Here is an 18,959-nt window from a genome sequence, read left to right on the forward strand (position 1 = left end):
TCGGTAACAAGAGAAATCACTCCAACAGCAGGACCTGTTCATGGCTACCCTGGGTCTCGTCCTACCGTGACCTTAGGACAGGAGAGCTGGTGTGGATTTCTGGCTCTCAGCCAACCCAGCACTAAACCGCAACTTCAGCTTCTCTAGTAATGATTTACCGTTAAGTGAGCCATTGCTGCATAACAGACCACACCAAAATGGAATGGCTTACACAACAGTGAGCTGTTATTTCCCATGCTCCCGTGGACTATTTGGACCAGCTGAGCAGTTCTCCTTCTGCTCTGCATGGTGTAGGTTAGGAGCCATTCGTTATGCTGGGTGGTCAGCTGGGGCTGGGATATCCAAACAACCTCACTCCCACATTTGGGCTCTTGGTATTGGCTGTTGACTGAGGTGCCTGATTCTCTGCCCTTCCCTGGGGTCCTTTTGCTATATGTAGGCTCATCTCACTCAGCTGGAGCTTCCTCACAGCATGGCGGCTGAGTTCCAGGAGAAGGAAAGCAGAAGCCGCCAGTCTTTTGAGGGCAGAACTTGGATCTGGCGCGGTATCACTTCTGCCGTATGCATTTGGTTCAAGCACATTGCAAAGCCAGCTCAGATTCAAAGGGAGGGAAAATAGAGCGGCTTCTTGATGGCAGGACTGGCTTATGTGTCCAGGGATGGGAAGATGTGTAAGCAGTCAGCGTTGGTGGGGATCTACCCCAAGGACTCCATGAACCTGGCATGTGACTTGCCATCACAGAGAGGTTCCTTTAATCTCACCAGAAATATTGTATTTAAATAAGACTATGAACTAAAAGGCTTCATTCATAGATAAGAAGTAGAGCACCTCTTGGACAGTCCTTAGTGCCTCCTGGGGCCTCATTTTCCTCAACTGTAAAAAAAAAAAAAAAAAAAAAAGAAAAAAAGAAAAGAAAGACTAGCCTAGAATAGAGTTCTGGAACATATGAATATTCTCATTTGATGTGGCCACCAAAAATGAAATTATTTCCCACAGGGAAATATTTCCAAAAGGTTAGGGTTATGAATGTGCAATCAATAGTTTACAAAATGCACTGCCACTATGAACACATACCTTACTGATATCTACAGGAAGCCTCCTTTGAACTTTCACTCCCAGATTTTATCTCTTGCTTGTGGCTTCTCACCACGGGAAAAGTCCTCCCACCACAGGGACCTTACCAAAATCAATGTTTTCTTAAGTCTGAAAGAGAGCAGTTAACCAACTCAGAAAGTTTCAGGCAGATAACAGGTAGAAAAAGCTAGATACCAAGGCCAAGAAGTCAGTAAACTCAACAAAAACAGTTGTGATCATAATAACATCAATAATAATAGTCATGTCATCAATCATCTACACATTATTCTTTATATATAGAATATAAAAGGGTCAGGATTTCAGAGAGGCCTGGGACCTGGATTCAAATCTTGTTGTTGCTGCCTACCGCTGAGTTCCCTTCATAAGGTTCTTTTTTCTTCTTCTTTTTTTTATATTTTTATTGCTTTCAGAGAGGAAGGGAGAGAAAGAGATATATAGAAACATCAATAATGAGAGAGAATCATTGATTGGCTGCCCCATGAACACTCCCTACTGGGAATCAAACCCACAATCCAGGCATGTGCCATTGACTGGAATCAAACCTGGGACCATTCAGTCCACAGGCCAATGCTCTATCCACTGAACAAAACCAGCCAGGGCCATGGTGTTCTTTTTTAAGTGTTAAATGAGATCATATAAACTTGAGCTTGCCAAAGCCCTGCCCACAGTAAGCCTGCAATCAAGGGTAGCTTCTTCCATCATTAAATTTATTTTCAGTTGAGAAAGTTACAACTTGGAAAATAACCATCTGTGTAGCGAAGTTGTTTGCTCTTCACCCATCTTGAGGAGGGATGTCGGAGGAAGGAACCCACATTGATCATATTTCTTCTCCTTGCTAAAAATTTCCCATATGCCATCTTGAGTAAGCCTCCCCAGGTCTCTTGAGGTTATTATGAGGATGAAGACATTGAGGCTCCCAGGCCAGGACAACTTGCCCCAGGGCAGATAACTGAGATGAAACAGAGCTGAGATTCAAACCGGGTGGCCCTGCTGGGACAGAGGCCCAGTGTAAACAGGAGAGTCAGCTAATGTGTCTACATCTAATGAAGTAAACATGGAAACTACAAGGTCATCCATTTGACTTTCAGCCTTTACCTATCAAGGACTTAGGTTCTTTATCTCTAAAATAGGAAAATTGAAACTCCAAGTCAAAAGTTCCATGACTCCATAATTTAGGGTTTAAAAGTACAATAGTGATATTTAAGTATCATGATTTGTATTTTCCTTTAAGTATTGTTTTAAAATCACACTCTTCTAATTTTGTGTCTCTGAGAAGTCTAGTTTTTGAATTATTGCGGTTTGGAAATCTCAAAATTACTAAAAAATATACAAAATAAAGAGAGAGGGGTCCTTAAATAACTGAGATATAAACTAGCATAGCTGTAACACACACTTTCAAAATAAAATTAACCAAGAAATAATATCTAACCCTTCAAAAAAACCCGCATATATAAAGAAATGCTAAATTTTAAGAATGCCATTTTCTCTAAAGATATAAGCCATTCTTCTCCTCAAATGTAGGTTTAAGGATTGAGAACTTCTGTGGTAATCTAACCTATGCCCCTATCATTGAAATAAATAAAGACAGAGGAAAACACTAGTTACTCTATTTTCAATTACTGTTAGCTCTTTTTTCTCTCTCTTTCCACCTTTCTTTCTTCTATTGGGTTAATTTTGGGGGCCCACCAAAGAGATTTTTCCACCATGTAAGTTGGCAAACTACCAGTTTAATTCCCAATCCTGCCAGTGGGTAATATGGTTTATATGGGGAGGAGAAGGTGGTGAGAGGGAGATTTCCAAAAGGAGTCTTGTCACTTAGCTAATACACTATGTAATAGAAAAGATATAAAGAAATTATTCACTGACTTGCTGGCTTAAGAATAACTCAAATTCCTACACAGAGCTTCAAATTAACTGGTGGAATTATCTTACCTGCAGTATATTTTAGTTGATTTTCTTCTATTGAAGTCAAAAGAAAACACAACTTTCCATTCAGGAAGAAAGAATAAACACTCTTCATGTTTTCTATTTCGTTTTGACAGCAATTCACAGAATAGCATAGATACCTTTTATGCATGCACCAAACTAAATATCCCTCTGTAGGAAAACGGTTCAATTCAAATGGGGTCACAATGAGAAAATGAAAACTTAGTGCGAGTGAATATAACTCTTTATAAAGCCTGAGTTCTCCTTAGACTCAAGTGTGCCCTGCATTAACTCCAGAAATCAGCGGTATCGTAGAGTCATTAATCTTACAGGGAGAAATATAAACCAGGTGGGCAGACTCCTAACATCAGCTAGACCAGCCCCAGCAAAGGATGGCTAATTAGCTGCCCCCAGTGTCTGCAAACTGTTCAACATTAACTCTGGCTCCTGCCAAATTCAGTTCCAGAACAAAGAATGGTTATTTGTGACATGTCAAGTTTTTTAGTATATTTGTGTTACCAACTTAAAACAGTTTAAAGATGAGAAGTAAATTCTAGCATTTTGAAGGCATAGAGCCATTTATTATATATGACACCCATATGCCTCTTTCCTAGAAGATGCAACACAGAGCATTGTCAAGGGCTCCCGCTTTCTCAAGGGAGGCCTCATCAAGCCATGTTCTCCTAGGCTCTTCCTAAGATCAGGAACAACCCAGTGAGCATGCATTCATATGTCAGACACATTACCAGCATTATTTATCATCATTCTTATAAAAAAAAGGTATAAGGAGGGTCCTGTCGTCATGCTTATTTTACATACTAGAGGCCCTGTGCACAGGGGAGGAAGTATGTTTATCAGCCCAGTCTGTACCTCTCCAATCTGGGACATCCCTCTCACAATCCAGGACTGCTGGCTCCCAACCGCGTGCCTACCTGCCTGCCTGATTGCCCCTAACCACTTCTTCCTGCCAGCCTGATCACCCCCTAACCATTCCCCTGCCAACCTGATCAATGCCTAACTACTCCCCTGTCAGCTCAATTGTCCCTAACTGCCTAATCCTGAAGGCCTGGTCACCTCTAACTGCCCTACCCTGCAGGCCTGATCACCCCCAATTGCCCTATTTTGCAGTCCTGGTCCTTCCCAACTGTGCTCCCCTGCAGGTCTGGGACCCCCCCCCCCCCCACTGTCCTCCCTGGCAGGCCTGTTTCCCCACAACTGTCCTCCCCTGAAGATCTGATCACCCCCTCTTCTGCTGGCCCAGTCACCCCTAACTGCTCTCCTCTGCTGGCTGATCACCCACAACTGCCCTCTCCTGCAGACCATCTTGTGGTGGCCATCTTGTGTCCACATGGGGTCAGCCATCTTTGACCACATGGAGGTGGCCATCTTGTGTGTTGAGTGATGGTCAATTTGCATATTATGCTTTTATTAGATAGGATGAGAAAACTGAGACACAGAACATCATATAAGTCTGCCCACATCCTTAGTCCACAAGTTATATGGCTACAACCTAAACTTAGGTTATCAGATGGCTATACCTCCCCCTCCTCAGTGGAAACAACTTTAGCAAGCAATTTATCAATAAAATATATTTAAAAAAAAAGATTACAAAAAATATACACCTTCCCTCTCAGGGCACAACATATATTTCAAGGACGTTTTCATATGTCCTACCCATTCCCGATAGTGTTTATGTTTGATGTATTTATAGGTCCCGCTCAGTTAACAGGTTAAGAACCTCAGCTTTGCAAAAGACAGTGCCAGGAGAATTAAAATACAAGCCACAGACTGGAGAGATAGCTGCAAAAGATATAGCTGATGAAGGACTGTTATCTAAAATATAAACAAACTCAAAGTTCAACAACTTGATTAAAAATAAGCCAACAAACACCTCACAAAAGAAGATATACATATGCAAATATAAGTATGAAAAGATGCTTCACATATGTCATCAGAGAATTGCAAACTGAAACAACAATGAGATACCTACACACCTATTAGAATAGCCAAAATCTGGAGCACTAACAGCATGAAATGCAGACAAGGTTGTGTCACAACAGGAACTCTTGTTCATTGCTGGTGGTACTGCAAAAAGTTCAACTCTCTTATGTGCAGCTACTTTGGGAGACAGCTTGGTAATTTCCTACAAAACTAAACATACTCTGATCTACAACCCAAAAATCATGCTCCTTTGCATTTACCCCAAAGAGTTGAAAATGTGTGTCTACACAAAATCCTGCACATAAATTTTTATAGCATCTTTATTCATAATGATCAAAACTTGGAAGCAACCAAAGTGCCATTCAGTCTGTGAAGGGATAAACAAACTCTGGTACATCCAGACATCAAATATTACTCAGTCTTAAAAAGAAATGAGCTATCAAGCCATGGAAAGCTATGTGTGTGTGTGTGGGGGGGGGGGGTAGACTAAATGCGCATTACTAAGTGAAAGAAGCTAATCCAGAAAGATTACATAGTGTATTATTCCACCTATATGACATTCAAGAAAAGACAAAATATGGAGACAATAAAAAGATTAGCGGTTACCACGGCTTGGGGTTGGGGTAGGGGTAAATAGGCAGAGCACAGTGGACTTCTAGAGCAGTGAAAATAATCTGTATGATATAATGGTGACACATGTCATTATATATACATTTGTTCAAACCCATAGAATGTACAACACCAAGAGTGAACCCTAATGTAAACTATAGACTTTGGGTGATAATGTGTCAATGTAGGTCCATCAATTAAAACAAATGTACCACTCTGGTGAGGGATGTTAACAATAGGGGAAGTTATGCCTACGTGTGAGTGTACACCGTGGAGTATATGAGAAATCTCTGTATCTCCCACTCGATTTTGCTGTGAACCTAAAACTGCTCTAAAAAAAAAAAAAAAAAAAAGAAGTCCTTTAAACACACACACTCCCTCCAAACCAACACCATTGGCCTGGGTAATCATACAACCAGCTGGACTGTTTTGATTGAATTGACCTAACACTTAAGTTTATTTTTAAAAATGTATTAACTTTAATAAATAAACTAATCAGGAAGAAAGGAAAAGTTCAACTCTCTGTTTGCGTCAGTTGATTAGCTCTTGAACAGAATTGACGGGTTGCTTGAATTGTTTGACAAACCCCTTTGTGTGGTGAGGGTGCGAGTCTGTGTGTTTTCATAGAACTCCTGTCAGTGCAGTCCAAACTGTGTGCGGTGGGGACACAGCTTCCCAGTGTTCTGAGCGCTGATTCAAGTCAAGAGTTCTTTTACATCCCCGAGTTCCAGAGGTGCCATGTAAATATAAGTTACAATTTTACTTACGTATTCACTTCATATTTTTCCCATCGCTGGAGAACTTGAAGTGTTTTTGCAATTTGCAATACCATGAAGCCTTCAGCACGTAGGGCTTAAAACAAAAACAGTTTATCTACAGCAGTGGTTCTTCAAGTGTTGTCCCATTGAGCAATATGGGCCTTTTCTGGGAGCTTGGTAAAAACACATATTCTCATCCCATTCCAGACCTATTAAATTAGAAACTCTGAGGATGGGCCCAGAGATCTGTGTTTCGATAAACCACTCAGGGGATTCTCATGCTCACTGCAGATTGAGAACTGTGGCCCTAAAGGAAAAGAAAGAGGGGACACCACCAGATGCCTCAAATGAACCCCTGACTTCCAGTGAGTACAGTCTCCGGCATCCTCAGTTCTAGGTTCTACCATTTCAATTACATGTGGTAAACCACAGTCCAAAAATATTAATGGAAAATTCCAGGAATAAACAATTCATATGTTTTAAATTGCACACTATTCTGAATAGCATGATAAAATGTCTCCATTCCACACAGGATGTGAATTAGCCCTTTGTCCTGAGTATCCCACACTTGTGTACACTTTCTGACTATCAGCCACTTACTGTAGTAGTCGTCTCAGTCTTTGGACCAGCTATCAAAGAGAGAGCCCACATTTACATAACTGTTATTACAGTATATTGTTATAATTGCTCCGTTTTATTATTTGTTATTATTGCTACTCTCTTACTATGCTAATTTGTTTGTTTTTTAAAATATATATTTTTATTTCAGAGATGAAAGGAGAGGGAGAGAAAGAGATAGAAACATCAATGATGAGAGAATATTTGATAGGCAGCCTCCTGCACACCCCACACTGGGGATAGAACCAGTAATCTGTGCCCTGATGTGGAATCAAACCATAACCTCCTGGTTCATAGGTTGATTGATGCTCTACCACTGAGCTATGCCGGCTTGGCTTACTGTGCTAGTTCATAAATTAAACTTTATCCTAGATATGTGTATAGGAAAAATACATATTATATATTGGGTTCAGATTACCCTCAGTTTCAAGCATCCACTGTAGTCTTAGTATGTAGCCCCAAGGATAAGTGGGGATGACTGTATGAAGAGATCCTAAGACCTTTCTATTGTGGTTTAATTAATACTATGTGCCCTAAATAAAGTTATTTTGTGAGTTTTTATTCCTTCTTTCAATCTTTGGCAGTTCAAGCACTGAGTTTAGGTCAGATAGAGCTGGCCAAATAGACAGTGGCAGATTGATAAGGATGGATCACATAGAGCAATTTAATTAAAACTAGCAAAATGTCCCAAACCTGTATTGGTGAGTCCAATTAAACTAGTCATCTTTACAAATAAATTGATCAACAATGCTGTGAGCTGCTTGTTGTCTTGGGAATTAGCTATAACAACTCAAAGCACTAAAACCCACTGAATGTCAATTACTTTTTCATATAAAATTCTGCCAGATTAGCCTTATAAGATTGAGAAGGCTGTCTCAGCCAAACAAGATAGCTCTTAAGAAGAAAGGAGTGGCACATCCCTGTCAACCCCGACTGGCATCAGGGTGGGCTAACTAAGAAATACTGAAAGGGAAACTGAGGCAGAGCTTCCCAGGAGGGTACACACTAGTGATGAGCATTTCTCCTTATGCCCTAGCATGGAAGGTTCCATTGTGAATCTGCCCCAGATCGTGGCTCTAAAGAAGAAATACAAGGCTTACCTCTACATTGATGAAGCTCACAGTATTGGGTCTGTGGGCCCGACTGGCCGGGGAGTAGCGGAATTCTTTGGAATGGACCCTCAAGATGTCGATGTGCTTATGGGCACATTCACCAAAAGCTTTGGAGCCTCGGGAGGTTACATAGCTGGAAGGAAGGTAAGAGAGGGGCTTCTTGTGTCCCTGTAAACCTTGAACAATTTGGGGACGCTGTCTGAGGGCTTCTCTGAGTTCCGCACACCTCACTTGATCACGACAGGAGTTCCACAGCCAAGAAGCACCCAGAATGTCAAGGAGCTCACCCCCTGACAGTGCAGAGGAGCCTGTGATGAGTGATCAGATTAGAATACAACAGCCACCCTATCTGTGTACACAGGCCAAGATAGTGCTAAGCAGAGGATGGTTAACTACAGGGAAGAATTCTTAGAATGAATGTCTGTTTTGCAGACAAATGATGAGGGATTGTGTTTCTATATACCCAACCTTAGAAATGATAAGGGGGTGCTATAAAACTGTAAGGAGTGTGTTTTGGGGGCATGAAAATACAAAGCAACCGTGGGCAAAGGTCAGATATTCAGAACCCTGTGCCACAGTGGTTTTAATCAAAATAGTCGCAAGATCAGAAACATGCTTTTTATGAGTTTTCTTTGGAGAAGTGGTAATCAAATCTTGTCATCTTCTATTATCTATACACCTTAAAAATTCTGATCTGATGTGATTAGACTCCATTCATTCTAGTGCCAGTGTCACCAAGAGGGTTGCCATTATAAACCAGTAAATGTTTAAATGAAATTTGAAAGAAGAGGGAAGCAGAAAAAGAAAGTGAGATATTCAAACCTGAGGTTGAGGGATAAAGGAGACAGTTGCCTGCTTCATTATTATGAGAGTTTTATACAAATCCTGATAGCTCTGTCATATAAGTCTATGCCTGAGCCGAAGAGACTGCATAGCAGTGGTGTTGGCTCTGCCCAAGAGGGCACAGCGGGCCCCACACCAATGCATACAAGTGACATCAACAGCTTATCTAAAATTCCTAGTTCCTTGATCATTGTAATCAGCAGGAACAAAGACTCCTGGTAAACCAATTAGACAAACAGGGAGGATAGCTGGAAACTGCGGTCATTGAACCCTGAGGTTTAAAACAACTGATTTCATTGCGGTCCTGCCATGAGCTGCACAAATGCTTCAGATGTTCAGCATTTTCAGTGATCTTCCCCCTTCACTAAGCACTACTTTCTTTCCAAGCTCAAAGCATTGTTTTCCATCCTGTGGGAATTAGCCGGGTGATGCTAGAAACCTAGGGTGTGCCCAGGAACCTAGCAAACTCGGCTACATCTGGAGCAGGGTGAAATGCGCCCTCCCTGGAGCATGGAAGCAGTGGGACCAGAGGGTCTCAGATGCCCTAACTGCCTTCTCTGGCTCCAGGGCTTCGTGAGCCTGTGGTTTTGTGATTACTTTAGCAGCAGTTCTGAGCTACAGAAATTTTAACCATGCTTAACTCTTTTTTCTTGATCCAAAGGCACCTGAATAAACGGATGCTTAGTGTGTCCTTGAAATATTGTCAAATGTGTTAGATTTCACATTTTCCCCCTTAGAGTTCCTTCCTCTGATATCACGTTAAACAAATGCTTAGGATTATCCTGAAGTAAGGACCAGCTCACAGTTTTATTTCACACTCTCCATCCCAAAGTCAGTAGACTTATTTTAAAGGTTTATTTGCTCTTGTCTATGTAGCTTCTCTTCATTTGGGAGTACATACTGAGCAATTGTGAAAACTACTATAATTTACTTAATCAGTATACAGAAAATGTATGCCTATCTGTTCACTTTCTTGCTCTTTAGAATACTCATTCTGTGCATACTTAGGTCCAGAGGACTGCATCATTCTTCCTCCTGTTCCTCCTCCTCTTCCCCTCCCTCTCTCTTCTCCTTCATGTTGCCCTGCAGGCTCTGAATTGACCACTAGATGGCAGCAAGAATTAGGGAGTGTTTGGCAGAGATCCATTACAGCCTATGCATAGAGACCTTCTTCTGCCCCAATCAGCAAAGGCCAGTTTTCAAGACCTGAAGGGTGAGCAGGAGATAGAAGGCCACCTGAGAAAGTGTCTGATGATTTAAAAATCAATCAGGTACACACCTGTCTGGGATGGTTTTGGTGAGACTGGAATAAACCCAGATAAATTATGGTTTCCTTCCAACCAAACGAGTTAATGGAACTTTTATACTTTTATATCTGCTTCTCTGTACCTTTTTAAAAAAATATATATTTTATTGATTTTTTTACAGAGAGGAAGAGAGAGGGATAGAGAGTTAGAAACACTGATGAGAGAGAATCATAGATCAGCTGCCTCTTGCACACCCCCTACTGGGGATGTGCCTGCAACCAAGGTACAGTACATGCCCTTGACCGGAATCGAACCTGGGACCTTCCAGTCTGCAGGCTAACGCTCTATCCACTGAGCCAAACAGGTTTCAGCTCTGTACTTTTTTTAAAGTTATGTTAATTTTAAATTATGTACAGTTTTGATTTAAATGAAATTTTTATTCCTCTGGACTTTTAATAAATTTGCGGCAAGTTTTTACTTGGTATTTGTTTTAAACTATGTTTTTTAACTAATTATTAGTTACTAATAGGACATAGAGTTGAGCAAATGCTAATGCTTTTGCTTGAGAAAAAAAAAAACCTTGTTACTTATCTATTTAAATAATTAGAGTACAGTTTTCAGAGTTTCACCATATAATTTTTCATGGATAATTTTCAGTATATGTCTCAATTTGATGGGTATTTCAAAATAATCCAGGATTCTAAACCAATGATTACAAAAACAACAAAATTAACCATAAAAAGTGTTCACACTCACTTTTATGAGGACGTTACACTTGTATGAAACCTTGATAATTTCAAATTTACTATGTTCATATGGTTCTTAGTAAAATCTTGTAATTTAAAAATAATTGTTTGGATTTAAAAATCTAGAAAAAGATTTAATGTCAATGTTAGGGTTAGTCACAGAGGAATATTCATAACAGTTACTAGGAGACTAGAAATCTTGGTAAAGTTTGTCAAGGTGAGAACTATGTGCATTAGCAACCAGATGCCTCACGTAAGAAAAAAATATTTGGAAACAAGGGGTGGAAATGGTTTGCTCCTATGATGGTACCTCAGAGAGTAGAGATCTTATCTTGGCTTCCGTCTTCCTGTCACAAAGTGTCCTACAAATTTATCTCTGTTTCCTGGAGTGCACTGCCCTGGTCTCAACCTTCTCTCCCGCTTCAGAGAAACTACTGAAAAAAAGGTCTCTTAAAGTTCAGCAAGATTTTGCAATTTTGCTCACTTTGAGTTGGGAGCTGCTCTAGATGATCTGTGAACAACTCAACTTGGAGGATTCTGTCCTTTTAAGACTTTTGAGGTGAAATGTCAGGTAATTGTCTTCACCTGTCAGAGCTCCATGCCTTGAACAGCTTTTTAAAAGAATGTCTGAGATGATGGGGCTAGGTTTCTTATTTTTTAATTTGTATTGATCCAGTTGCTGGGGAGATGGGTTGACACTGCAAATCCAGTTTGGGGAGTTCACGTTTTTCTCAGGCGTGATCTTGAGTTCTCTTGCATGCCTGGTGCTGACCCCTATCTTTCATAGCCTCCGCAGACTGACCAGAGGCTTGCAAATGAATGAAGCAAAGGTAGCCTTCATGATTGATAGGTTGCAGGGCTGGAATTCTGGAGGAGGGCAGCGGGAACAGGCAGCCACGTATGGAGAGAGCATCAGCCCCAGAAGCCTGTGTGCCAGACGAAGGCAGGCCCCTTGCAGAAGCCAGCTCTGCCCTGCGTGCTCAGCCCTGGCTGCATTTAACAGCCCTTTGAAGTAAATGGGGGTCATGGAATGAACACCAAGATGTTTATTCTAAGAGTCTCCTGTCTGATTTTCTCAGAAAAGCCACCCTTGTCCTTGAACTTCAAGCCTATGGGTAGAGAAAATAATCAGGGTTTTGAACGTACAAATGGACATGGAAACTTCGGTCTAAGAAGACCTCTAACCCACCCTGAAGGAAGACACAACCCAGACCCGCCTTGCAAAAAAGACCAAAGCCAACTCTTAATTCATGGCTCGTGGCACCCAATGGGGGAATGCTAAGAGGGAATTAAAAAAAAAAAGAAAGAAAGAAATACAGAAAACAAGGCTTTCCTTGATGCTTTGCAGAAGTTACTCAAAGAACCTCACTTTCTAAACCACCTAAGCAAATTAGCCCCTGTCCATACACTCAGACTCTAATAGACAGTGGACTCCATCTCGGAGAAAGAAGATTATGGGCAAGATAGGCTTAATGTTAAAATGATGTGATATTGCATTGAGGAGGCATTTATTCTAACAGAATGCATCTGATCTTATGATATTTCTTGATTTTCTAAGAAACGTTGAAGGTTGGGGACTTTGAGAAGAGCCCTTGAGGGATCAAAGGCACCTTTGTTTTGTTTCTTTGTCTGATCTTTGTCAGCAGTGCCCCAAGGCTAAGAGAGTATCACTATAGTGTTTTTTTTTTTTTGGTGTTTTTTTTTTTTTTTGTGTGTGTGTGTGTGTGTGTGTGTGTGTGTTTCTGTAGAATGCTGTTTAATTTCCCTGTATATCCTTCAGGGACCCTCACCTTCCTTCCTCAATCCTTAAAAGGCCCACGCTCTCCATTAGACCATCAGTATTTACCAGACCCCTGCTAAGTAGCCACCTCTATGGATTTTCAGAGAAGTGTATAACTCTGTTCCCTGCTCTCAAGGAGGTTTTAGTCTTTTTGGAGAAATAAGATTAATATATGTGAAATATTTGATACTGATGCAGTTCAATCTAATGTTCATCTCTAGAAACACTTGAATATATAAGGAATTATAACATCCTCTCCAAAAAAGAGGGAATATCCCTGTGGACTAGGAAAAAGGGAAAGTGAAGGTGATCTTCTCTGTGTCCTCCTGGTCCCTCCTCCCCAGTCTGGAGAGGTAGTACAGTGTGGTGTTAGCTCTAGAGTCAGACACTTTGGGTCTAAAACCTTGTTATCCAACCACTCTTTGGTTGAATTCTTTTCTGATCCTTTCTATGACTCAGCAATCCCATCTGTAAAATGGAGATGAAAACAGTACCTATCTCATAGAGCTTTTATGAAGCTAAAATGCGTTAACACATGTAAAGTTTGTAAAATGGAACCTCAGCCAGCCAATGAGTTTCATCTATGATTATATCATAGCCCTCAAACATTACTCTCTGCAAAATAAGGGAGCTGGAATAAAAGGACTCCAAGGAGTTTTTATATTTTGGTCCCCTCCTTCCACCTCATGCTCCCATTTCTAAAAATCTCTAAATTGGCAATCTATTAATACTTGCTAACAGCATCAGGTATTCACTATGTATCAGATCTACTCTAAGCACCATATGTGTATTAACTCATTTAATCCTTATAATGACTCTGAAGTAAACATAACTATTTTCTCATTTTTCCGAGAAAGAAGTGAAGGCACAGAGGGGTTTAGTAATTTGGTCACAAATCAGTAAGTGCCAGAGCTAGGGCTTGAACCTGAGCAATCAGATTCTAGAGCCTGTGCTGTAACTCCAAGGTCATATCTTCTCTCAAGGAGATAACCCCCCATCACCTTTTTTGGAAGCACTAGCTTCTCTCTCTACTCCCAATCAACTCCTCCATTGTTTGCTGAATAAGATGCCATCTGTATTCCTAGTTTTAGCACATGTCCATACTTTTCCTACCATTTTCTCCTCTTCTGTCTATATCCAAATCTACCCATCCTTCAAGACTGGACCACCTCCCTGAAACAGACCTTTCCTGACTCAAGTCCCTAGGAGCACCCATCATCCTGTCGCCTGCACCCTCCAAGGTCTCCGCATCAGCATCTGACATCCTGCTGGGTGGCATCAGCTCTCAACAGAGAAAGGAAACCCCAGCTGCTGCTCAAAAATAAGCACTGAGCACAGAGCTGGTGCAGCTGCTCTGAGAAATGATTCTCTCTCTCTTTCTCTTTCTTTCTCTCTCTCTCTCTCTCAACCTTGCCACCATCCTCCAAAATGAACTTCACAAATGCCTGTGGCCAGTGCCTTAGGTCAGGCCATCATCATGCACATAAGTCTTCAAATAAGGTGAAAGCCAACCCAGCTGTTTTTATGAGATTCACTAAACAAAAGAATAGACAGAATCGAATTTTAATTTTAAGATAAGTGGATAATACCTGCCAAGAACTAGTTTTTATACCTGTCTTCTCTTCTTGGACTCCCACATCCAGAATATAGCCCAGAGCAAAAAGGTAGGGGCAGAAGGAGGGAGAGAAAAGAGAAAAGAAAAAAAATGAAGGAAGGAGGGAGGAAACAAAAAACAAGATTAAAAAAAATTAAGTAAAGAATTTGAAATTAAAAGAAGAGGTCAGACTCAGAGTAGAAGGAAGGAGAAAGAGACCAAAAAAGGAATGGAAAAAAAAGTGTGAAATGGAGGAGAAGAGAGAGAGGATTTTGGGAAGAATGACGTATGAAGAGGGGACTTAGAATGAAGGGCATATGAAGGATGCAGGAAGGACAGAATGGAGCTACCAGTTCCCCTTCCCTGGGCTGGGTAAAGGCATCATATTACCATATTCAGCTATAAGGCAGGTCACTCTCTTTCTTGAAGATGAGCTATGAATGTTTACAATGCTTGTGAACAACCATGGCACCAGACCCCAAGTGAAATAGAAAAGTGGAGGATGGTGCACACTTCAAGGTTCAGAGGTGGACATGGATGTGGCCAATAAAGGGGAGGTTATGAAGAGATGAGCCTGCCAAAAACACAGCTCCCCCCCCCCCCCAGTTCACCTACATGAGGGAACAATTGATAAGACATCTCAGTGGGATTCTAAACTCTCTTGTTATCTTAGAAGAGAAGGTGGCTGATCCTTTACAGACCCCACTGCTAACACACAGAGCCGTCATCAGCCCATTAGCTTTTCTGCAGAACACCCTGAAGGTCCCAGGCAAGGAGCCAGTACAGGTGGGAAGATAGATGGTCTTCCCAGCTGAAACTGAACCAGCTCCAGATGCCAGCTCTTTGGCCCTCTTATGACGTTAGGAGCTTCTTCAGGCTCTCAGCAGACTTCCCTGGGACCTTAGGTTTGGCCTTAGGAGTCAATCATTCCTCCCACTGAGGATCAGTATTCTATAGTGAATCAACACTCTAAATAGTATTGCACTGAAGTTTCAGTCATTTCCTACCACCCAAGGCATAACCAGAGTTTATCTGGTTCTGATCTATACTGTGGTTTAATTTCACACTTCTCCCTTCTGCCACTCTATCCCCCATTCAAGTTTTCTTTTGTTCTATATTTGTCTTTTTTTTTTTCAAAACGTAATTTCACCTTCTTGCTGGAACTTTCCCTACCTACTCCAGCTAGCAATAACTCCCTCTCTTTTCACTGCATTCTATAGCTCTGTTGCATATATTAGTTTATTTTTTGTTACTTTTCCTACCATTACTTTTCTATAGGCACAATGTAATGTAGTATACACAATGGCAAGATCACATCCTGTATTCTTTAGACACTCCTGAATACCAAGCCAGTGCTTGTACATACTAAATACTCAACAAATGTTTGGGAAATCATTTCTCTTACACATCTGGTTTAGCTTTACAGACCTTAACTCCAAAGTTGTTGCCTTTATTGTATACCTTCTAAGGTTTTGAGGGAGAAACTAAGAAGAGCTATTAAAAAAAAAAAGTTTGGTAATGCCTATTAAAAATCGGAGCACATTCAAGAATCAGATGTCTCATGCTATGATGAATCGGGTTGATGTGACTTTCATCACCAACCCTGAGACTTACTTGTTTTCTTTTTGAATTTACCTCCTTTATTAAAGGACCTTGTGGATTATTTACGGGTTCACTCACACAGTGCTGTTTATGCTACCTCCATGAGCCCCCCAATAGCAGAACAAATCATCAGATCAATGAAATTCATCATGGGACTGGATGGGACCACACAAGGTAAGTGGGTCAGCGGTGAGCATTGCTCCCTTGAAATCCTTTCTAGACCCCTCTTTGTGTCCTTTTGCATCATCAATTTTTCTCTCCTGTAATATATACCTTCGACTTAATATAACTCAATTTATAAATCAAGCCATGTGTACATAAATAGTATCTGATACACATTATACATAGTACACATATGTACTAGAACTGCTGTAAGTGCACAAAAAAGGAATGCTTTTTAAAAGCAATTAAAACTTTCTCATTTACTTCTTAATGTGATCAGCAAATTTGGATAATATTGTGTATTAGTTGTGTTTAAAATTAAGCAAATAATTTTTAACAAATGTGTTTGCCTGTGCTTTCTCAGGGCTATTAGTTAATTAATATTCTTTTTTCTTTAATCTTTCTACCCATCTTCCTTTTGTTCTTTCTTTCTGCCTTTCTTTCATGGGAAAGGAAATGCAACATTTGGTCATGGACAAACGAGCACACAATGAAAACTTTCCAGTTATTTCTTTGAAATTGGGTCACTATAGCCAAAGTGTGTCACTTTGCTCAACCCAAATGAGCTTAATCTTCTTTTTGAAATATTGTTTCATCAAAAATTCTTAGAGATCTCTTTCTACCTTTCAGATATAATTTATAGATCTTTACTGCATATAATAGTGGTGAATTAGTCATTTCTTGCTGCCAGATATCTGGAAAATGCATTCATGGAAGTAGCAAATTATATGGGACCAGAACTGGCCACTAAGCTAAACATCCATGTTTCTTACCCCACCTCCCAGCTGATGTGCAGTCCTATTATTTAGTTCAGCCTTACAAGCCTACTATTTCAGTGGAAGCCTACAGAACTCCATCATTCTTCAATTTTATCAAAGCAGCAGAATAGCCACATACAAATTTTACCTAGAAGCCTACTATATAAAATCTATTAGAACAGGATTGGTCTGTTCTAATCTCCAAACTGGTGGCCCCTGAGACCTTTATACTGAGTCCTAGTGATCCCCCAGGTCGCTAGTTTGAAAACTCCCAAGATAGACTTTTTTTTCACAAAACCAGGAAAATGACTCTCAAAGTGATATTGTTCCTCCCCCATGTAAAAGACAGCTATTGATTGAGCTCTAGGATCCCTTCCAGTCTTGTCTTTTGGATTTTATTACTCCATGTCTTATTGAGCAGTCTGAGTAAAAAGGAAATGAAAACCCATTCTAGGGAAGCCACATGGTGTGATGGTTAAGGGCATAAGCAACTCCTTGGCTTTGACACCTAGAATACTACTTACTCACTGTGTGGCCTTAGGCAAATGACTTAACTTTTCTGTTTAACCCTGAGCAAGTTACTTCTCTATGCTTCATTTCCTTTGGCTGTAAAATAAGGGAAATATTATTGATGCGTTATGGTTTTTGTGAGATATGTAAAATACTTCAAATTACGTCTGAAAACAATCCTATAGTAAGCATTATATAATTGCTCGCTATGTTATTTGCTGTGATTCTTGAGGTGTTCAAGAATTCAGACCATATTTCAAGGGTCCTGGATTAGTCAGGCTAAGTTATGCTGCCATAACAAGTAAGCCTTGAAATTCCCAGTTGTTTAACAAAACCAAAGTTTATTTCTTGTTTGTACCACATATATTACAAATCAGACAATTCTCTGCAAAGTTTGCCTCCATAAGGTCAGGGATTCACGCTGCTGATAGCTTGAGGCTTGGCCATCTCAGCATATGGTCTCCTTGGGCACCATGGTGGAGAGAAAGAGAGCATCAACCTGGAAGTGACACTAATCACTTTGCTTGCAGTCCACTGGCCCAAACTAGTCACATGGCCACTCACATTTGGGGAGCATAGTATATTAAGGGATTCGGATATGACATGGATACGCAGATATATTTCAGTCTTTTAAACTGAAGCTAGAAGTACAGCTCCTCCATTCCCACATGAGTTCTCATGATGGGTACAAAACTGGCCTGGCACCACTGGTTTCTCACATGCCACTTAATGATTTTGAACTTCACCCACTTCATCATGGAAAACAATGATTTGAGACTTATGCTGACGAGCAAGTTAAGTGAATAGTCTTACAATGAACAGAATTATCCTTTGTCTTATTTTACAGATGAATAACTAGAAAAAAATTATTCTCAAAATTTGCATATTTCTTAAGCCTTTTGTGTGTATGTTTTCATGTACCCAACTTGACAATCATTTTCTTCTTCCCTCTGGATTGCTTTACCCCTTCGTCCCAAACAGAACTAGCTGTGTGTAGCTAATCATAGTTGAAGGTCTGCAGAAAAATTACATTAAAGACATAACGATTTCTCCTTTGATAGTTGTCTATCAGCAGTTTTTACTCATTTGCAGTGGGAGATAGTTCCCTTGTTTTCTTTTTATGTTTTTTGTTTGTTTGTTCTCTTTCTTTGCCTTAAAATTATAATTATTTGGTTATTACTTTTAACCTCTCAGTTCAAGTTCCTCACCTCACTCCTCTCACAAGAGAGAAATAAGTAACAGAGACTTGTGTGAATTGCTAATTTTCTTAGAACTGAGACAGGAGAACCGGGGAGAAAGAGAGGACAGCTTCTTTTCAAAGGAATGAACAAAGGAAAGTAATAGGAAAGAAAATTGACAGTCATCAGCCGAGTTTCAGCTGGTTCTCCCTGACACGTCTTTTGAAGAATTCAAAGGCGCAGCTGAATGATCATGTTGGCCTCATTTACGACAATGCCTGCTTTAAATAAAATGAGCAGGACAGGTTGGGGATAGTGCGTTTAACTCGCCCCTTTCTGCTGAGACAGACAGACTCTCAGGGTAAAGTCGCCCAACGCTCAAAGGGAAGCACTATGTCACACCGGAACTGCCTTACAGGACAGGATCTAAGAAAGAGGGCCCAGCTCCAAGCCTTCATCCCCAGCCCACTCCCCTGCTC

At 40.6% G+C, this 18,959-nt stretch overlaps 1 protein-coding gene across 6 annotated transcripts in view; it reads left to right on the forward strand.

Annotated features, from left to right (window-relative positions):
• The window catches only part of SPTLC3 (serine palmitoyltransferase long chain base subunit 3), a 126,415-nt gene that overhangs the window by 79,714 nt on the left and 27,742 nt on the right, over positions 1-18,959 (forward strand). For 5 of the 6 annotated variants that reach the window (XR_006740232.1, XM_036418079.2, XM_036418076.2 and 2 more), the window contains 3 exons: positions 7,985-8,204; positions 8,305-8,366; positions 15,916-16,046. Coding sequence is in view for 5 of the 6 variants with exons in the window: in XM_036418079.2 (XP_036273972.1) it covers positions 7,985-8,204; positions 8,305-8,366; positions 15,916-16,046 (413 nt within the window). In the remaining variant the exon portion in view is untranslated. The remainder of the gene's footprint in view (positions 1-7,984; positions 8,205-8,304; positions 8,367-15,915; positions 16,047-18,959) is intronic. The other variant, XM_036418074.2, reaches the window with a different exon arrangement.

The sequence above is a fragment of the Pipistrellus kuhlii genome, unplaced genomic scaffold (genome assembly GCF_014108245.1).
Source record: "Pipistrellus kuhlii isolate mPipKuh1 unplaced genomic scaffold, mPipKuh1.p scaffold_m20_p_6, whole genome shotgun sequence".
NCBI lineage: Eukaryota > Metazoa > Chordata > Mammalia > Chiroptera > Vespertilionidae > Pipistrellus > Pipistrellus kuhlii.